Source organism: Eimeria necatrix, genomic scaffold (genome assembly GCF_000499385.1).
Source record: "Eimeria necatrix Houghton genomic scaffold, Enh_scaff45, whole genome shotgun sequence".
Classification (NCBI taxonomy): domain Eukaryota; phylum Apicomplexa; class Conoidasida; order Eucoccidiorida; family Eimeriidae; genus Eimeria; species Eimeria necatrix.
The window spans coordinates 73,434-80,043 of record NW_013654809.1 but is presented as its reverse complement, the minus strand read 5'-3'; the positions used below and the strand labels follow the sequence as shown (position 1 = coordinate 80,043).

The 6,610-nt window shown below is 51.4% G+C and overlaps 1 protein-coding gene across 1 annotated transcript; it reads left to right on the top strand.

Moving 5' to 3' along the window:
- Positions 1 to 5,741: 5,741 nt before the first annotated feature.
- Positions 5,742 to 6,398, top strand: ENH_00055880 (OSJNBa0061C08.12 protein, related; the record flags this gene model as incomplete). The annotated part of the gene is made up of 1 exon (XM_013583839.1): positions 5,742 to 6,398. The coding sequence occupies one exon, from the start codon at positions 5,742 to 5,744 to the stop codon at positions 6,396 to 6,398; it is 657 nt and encodes a 218-aa protein (XP_013439293.1).
- Positions 6,399 to 6,610: the final 212 nt, after the last annotated feature.

The following is a 6,610-nucleotide window of genomic DNA, read 5'->3' as shown; positions in this document are numbered from 1 at the left end:
CAACCCCTGTCAAAAGCGAGAAACAGCAACGCGTCTACAGAGGACAGCAAATTGGCAGCGTTTTCTTTATTTTTACCTTAGGACACTCGTTGCTGTTTCTCGTTCTATGGCAAAGTTAATTCATTTGCTGGCTCAGCCCACAAGATTACTTCGAGATGGACGCCTTCGTCAACGAGTTTTGGCACTTCACACCTTGTAAGAAACAAATTTAGACTACAACAACCCTGAATAACATTGGCAAAGTATTCGTGATGAAACATTTAGTTTAAGATGAAAATATCGAAACCAGAGCTAAATTACTGCGAGTCACACCTCTCCCAGCTTGAGCATAGAAGATGAAGCAGCACTGTTCGCCCACAAAGTCTCCTGTGAGATAAGTATTTTAATTGCCAGCATCTAGTAGAGGCTCTGGAAAATCTCCAAGCGCCAGGTTTCGTACAAGTCGCGCGGCTGGCTCACCACCAAGAATTTCATGGCGCTCTATCAGCGTCCACTGGCAGCGTTTGTTTCTGCACACAGTCTTCAACGAGGGCCAACATCCTTCCTCTCAAGTCAGCGCCTTTGATTAGTCTCTCGTTCCGTTACAGGCTAGTCGTTCATAAAAGGCTCAGGTTACTGCTCCACTAGCAATGAGTGACAGCCTCTGCGAAACGCTTTGCTACACCTACAGATTCATGCACTCCTGTAGCCAAGGGATAGGACAACACCACGAAGAGTCAGGGCAGCGCTTTGGCAATGTTAGTAGTGCCAAGAAGAACAAGCCAAAGGGAAAAAACATAATTCAGTCAATGGTGTACTAGCAGGAATGCTAGCTAGATTCAAATTTACTTTGGTAGTGGGGTCTGAGCATCGATGCCGGATCGAATTGACTTGAAGAAACGCATAACACCCAGAGGCGCCGGCGTGCATACAAGGGTGTTACTGCGTCTTTATGAAGAAGTTCAGTTGTGCTGTTGACTTGGAGTGCTTTCGATAAGCTGCCATAATGTCCTCTAATATCGTTAAAGTGCGATGTCGTTTTACAGGAGCCACTTCCGTTCTTGTTTGTTCCACCACACCGTATCACAGAGCTAAAGTTTTAAACTTCTGCGTGCCAAATCCCATCCATTTTCGCTGGCATCATTTTTGTGAGTTTCGGGGCACTTCGTGTCTGCGTTGTTGACGCCTCTGGCGGTTCCTCTACTGTTAGGAGATTGAACCCTGTGGTATTCTTCCTGCACCGTGTTCCAATGATGAGACGCTGCTTCTCAATACACTTGCTGGCATCTAGTTGCTAGCGGCAGTCTGGTTAAGCGCTGCGTCCACAACTCTGCATATTTCAATTATCCATATCAGACGGCTTCAAACGCGATCATTCATCTCGCGATTCATCTGGCAGACGCTTCTGACTGTGTCTGCCAGCTGAACCGTGATATGAATGATCGCGTCTGAAGCCGTCACGATTTACCTGGCAGACGCTTCTGACTGTGTCCAGGATTTGGTTGAAAACGGAAAAAATACGTGAACACTATTTACTGAAAAACATTGCGCAGCAGTGGAATGCAAATAAGAGCTGCTGGCGCCGTGGCCAAAGAATGTGGCCCTGACAGGTTGATTGTACTTTCTGTAGGCGAGGCGCTTGAGGAAGCCATAAAGCGAATGATGCAATGGCACCCTGTGCTAAGCACTGAAATCTGATTTCGGTGAGTTCCCGAACCAAGTACGCTATAGCTACTTGCGTGCATCGACGGATAAGTACAGTTCTAACATCATGGTCCAATAATTACTACTACTTAAGCATTTACAGATGTACTCACATGTTTTTGAACGAATTCATAGCACGAAATGGCGAAATTTGGGGTGAAAATATGCCCAAGAAACGCGTTGTTGGCAGAGGAACACGCCTTCATGTCGTGCACATTTTTATTAGGCTCTTGTCCTAAAACTCCTTTTACTTCATAGCTGTAGTGCGCAGCACCTACTGCTGCGACTACGCTGCTAGCTATGTAGTGCACAGGCACTACAATAGGCCTTGGTGGTAGCCTGTGGAAGATAGCTAGCTGGTGACCTACAAGAGGTCATAACACGGAACGAGGACAGGACCCTCTTACTAGGGTCGATGTAAGCTAATTTGTCGGCGAATTAGTATGTATACACTAAACGTGTCTGTAAATACCCGGAGATTGGAGCTGGCGATAGCGCCGGCACCGGTGCAGGCCTCCTCCCCACAGGGCCCGAGGCGAAAACCCCGAGAGGGGGGGACCTTCAGGAGAACAGATTTTGAAAAACTATGAATAAATGTTATTCCGTGATATTTGGATTACTGTTTCAAGGAAATGCGCTGAAGGTAGACGGTTATCGTAGGCCCCTACTCGAGGGGGCAGGTAGCAGCGTAGTCGCAGCAGTAGGTGCTGTGCACTACATTTAGGGGCTGTTCCGGGAAGGAATCTTTTTTCTTTCCGGACTTGGGAATAGAAATACTACGTTTTAATGATTCACATCTAGATATCTTGGCTCGATAAGGGATGCATCTCCGCAACGGAGGCGTTATCGGCCCCACACAGCAGGAGACTTGTACAATGCGAGTAACCAAAGTGCCGAGCGGGACACCGGCCCATCGTCGTCATGCTACTCCGAAGCCCACCGTGGCAGAGCGGCCGCATGGGCATAAGGAAGCGTCCCCACAGGTGATTCCTATGACCGATGTTATTCCAGGGTACAGTCCCTTCGTCACGTGGGACCAATTCCAGTCCGCCATGAGTGTGATAAAAACTGTTATAGGCGGGACAAGGGAATCGGGCTGAACGTTTCCCATATTACCAGAAGACGGCAGCACTATTCAGGCCTTTTTGCTACGCATCGAGCGCCGGCACACCCAGATGGGATTAGAGCTGCGCGAGTGGGGAAGCGCAGTTACTGACTACCTTGTGGGCCCGGCTCTAACGTATTGGATGTATCTACGGCGAACTATCGACATAAGCGACTGGGTGACGGGACAGCGCAGGCCTTTGGAGCGGTTCGACAAAACAATGTCGCAGTGTTAACAGAGTTGGCCAAAGTACGGTGGAATGGTAACCCGAAGGAATACACTGACCGGTCTGCGGCTGTAGCGGAGCGTGGCTTGGGTGTCGCCCCCTACGAACTCGCTGACTACTACTGCGCCGGGCTACCGACGGACCTCCATCTTCTAATTAGCAATAACGGGCAGGTGAAGAATCAGTCGTGGGAACAAGAGACGACAGCCGCAGCACGCCTATAGGAGCCCAAGCAGGGCGTGCTGGAGCGCCGAGAAAGGACCAGTCGAGACATCACGGCTACTATCCAAGCTAATGGACCCCGTCGGCGCCAGGAAATCGAAAATCGACCTGGGGAAACCCACGCGAACTGCTACGAGTGTCAGGGTCGCGGACATCTGGCACGTGTTTGCCCCAGCAAGGGATAACGTACCAAACATCCGGGGGGAATATGCAAGAAGTGTGGCGGTGTGGGACACTATGCTCGGGACTGTCCTACGTACGAACGAGGCCGGACCGAGCTGGAGGAGAAGAGCAGTAGGCAGCCTATGCTCGGGACTGTCCTACGTACGAACGAGGCCGGACCGAGCTGGAGGAGAAGAGCAGTAGGCAGCCCACGCATCCTAACACTGAGAAGACGGAACGATTAAAGAAGGGGGCCTAGGCGTGGTTGGAGACGAGCGTTCTAGGCCGCGTAGCCATGGCAAAGTGATAATGTTGCGGTAGCGACAATCCCCAATGCGATTCCAGTCTCCCTTGAGTGGGGAATCCAACTTCTCAGCACTGAGGAAGGAACTAATACGAGCGATAGGTACGCGGAAGGGACTCAGCCGTTCTCGGAAACGCGGTGGGAGTCTTAGTCGGCGTCGATCCCGAGCGAAGAGGCTCCGGGAGCGACGACGGATAGCAGCAGGAAGTCTGCAGAGGCAATAGAAGACGGCTACAGGCCAGACGCAACAGAGATTCCGCCACAGTGGTGGCGGGAAACTTGCACGAAATAGCCTTACGACCAAGGGAGAGCATTGTGCTATGTGGGTGCGACGGCGGTGCTCGCAGGGAGTCCATGTGAGGCCCTCTTGTATACTGGAGCAACGAGAAGTTTCACTAGTCCCAAAACAGTCGAACGGCTGCAGCTGAAGGTGCGGAGACTTCCAGAAGAGCATAGGTTCACCGTTGCTAGAGGTGAACAATTACGCATTGATCGGGTGGTGATGGGACTGACCATGTGGTGCGGATATGCATGCTTTTCCGGAGACTTCTTAGTGGGAACCGTTCCCTATGACTTAATCTTGGGTTTGGATTGACTGACGGAACATAAGGCGGCCTGGTATTTCCAGTCTGACAAGCACCGAACCTATATGAATGGCCAGCGGTGCGAGTTGCCGGTCGTTAGGACTGGTGAAGCAAAGCTGCAAGGTGAAAATCCCACCGTAGTCCACCCAAAGGCCCCGGCAGAGCAAGCATATGAGATATTGGCCAAACAAGTGGCGGGTATGTCGGCCGAGGAGGCAGCTATATTCCTACGCCAGCCACCTAAAAGGTAGAAGACCCATGCGAAGACTAAGGCGAAGGCACGGATAACGTCGATCGTTCGTCAGGCGGCGGTTGACACAAAGAGTCTCAGGGCACCATTGCACGGTTTGCATCTCAAATTCGCTTTGCACGAAGCCCGTCCGGCGGTAACCCTAAGGTTCTCGGATGAATGGCAAGGCGCGCTTCGCTGCGCGTTAATTGGGAATCAACGCACGTCCTCCAGCTGGGGTAGTCCTTTTGCCTCCACCGCCTTGACGGCAGCGGAGGGTGAAGAGGAGTCTCCCTGGATAATGGCAAGACTCGAGCACACTCTGTTCGATGAATGGATAAATTCGACAGAGGCGCAGGCTATTCCATGTGAGATTACCCAGGCATTGCAGGAGTATAGAGCGGTCTTTCCCGATAACTTACCTAAAGGATTACCACCGACGCGCCCTAAAGGATTACCACTAACGCGCCCTCGTACACCATATCCTACTGGTGCCTGGAAAACTTCCAGCGAAATCTGCAGTATACCGTATGACCCCAGATCAGCTCACATTCCACAGACAGGAGATAGCTAAATTATCGGACAATGGTTTGATCGGACCAACCTATTCGTCTATTTGCTCTTCTACGATCATGGTAGACAAGCGTGATGATGGCTCCGGGAATCAAAAGATGCGTACGGTTGTTAATTACGAGGCTCTAAATGCCCTTATGATAGCCCCTGATTTTCCACAACCTCCCATTCAAACCATTCTGGAGATGCTGGGAGGCGCCAAGTATTTTCCCACCCTGGACCTTGAAGCAGGATTCCATCAAATACGTATGGCTAAGGAAGACCGTTGGAAGACGGCTTTCCGTTGCGTTCTCGGGCTCTTCGAGTACCGAGTAATGCCCTACATTCCAGGCCAGCATTAATGCCTATCTACAAGCTAGGACAGGGCGTTATTGCGTACCTAGATGATGTACGTATTTATAGTTCCCCTCTCTGGGCGCGTTTCCCTCCTGCGACAACTCCTAAACATTTTTCTTAGGCATCAATTCTACCCAAAATTCCGCAAATGCAAGTTTGCAAGGCAATCAATTACATATTTGGGTTATACCATTTCTGCTGCGGGGATCAAACCTGCGGAAGACAAAATCAAAGCCATACGGCATTGGCCCGAGGTGCGGGAGGACGAGACGCAGGTGCGCCAGTTTCTCGGTACCATAAATTACTGTCGTATGTTCATGGGACCGGACTATGCAGACGTTGCCCGGCCGCTAGTTGATCTTACGCGTAAAGACGTTAGCTTCAAATGGACAGAACTTCACATGCAAGCGGTGCGGCAGCTCAAACAGCACTTAATGGACTTCACTACATTACAAGTCCCTGACACCACGAAACCCTTCGAGTTATACACGGACGCCTTTGGTTATGCGATCGGAGCAGTTCTGGAACAGGGCGGCAAGTCCATCGGCTTCCTTAGCCAAGTGATGAACTGTACACAACAGAGACACTCGATCTACGATCAGGAACTCTTGGCGTTGGTCACAGCCCTCGGCAAGTGGTCACACTTGCTCCGTCTTTCCAAAGTAACGGCTTACACTGATCATCAAGCTCTCACCCATCTCCAACGACTCCAAGCATCGAAGCCTCTGCGCGGACGCACCGCCCGCTGGTTAGACTTCCTGGCCGAGTTCCCGGATTTGCACTTCACCTATGTTCAAGGAGCGCGCAATCAAGTGGCTGATGCCTTGTCTCGCCGTCTCGGTCTTCCTAACACCTGCTCGCATGACACACCACCGACACCCCTGATGCTTGCAGTAGCACAAGCGCGCGCGGCTCCTCACACTCGTGGTCGCCCTGCCAACTACAGGGAGCTCGCCGAAATTCGTTCGCGATGACCCAGACGACGCAGCCTGCCGTCCGCACCTTCATCTTCGCCGCCGGAACCCAATGCAGAGGCGGAACAACCTACCCCTACAACGAAGACACCAGCTAACCCTCCTGATATGCGCCAATGGCGCAAGCCTACTCGAAGTGTCCCGTTTTTCGCGTTCCCTACAAAGCCACTGCAAACCAACCGGGAGAAGCTCGGCTAATAGAGTTTCATAAT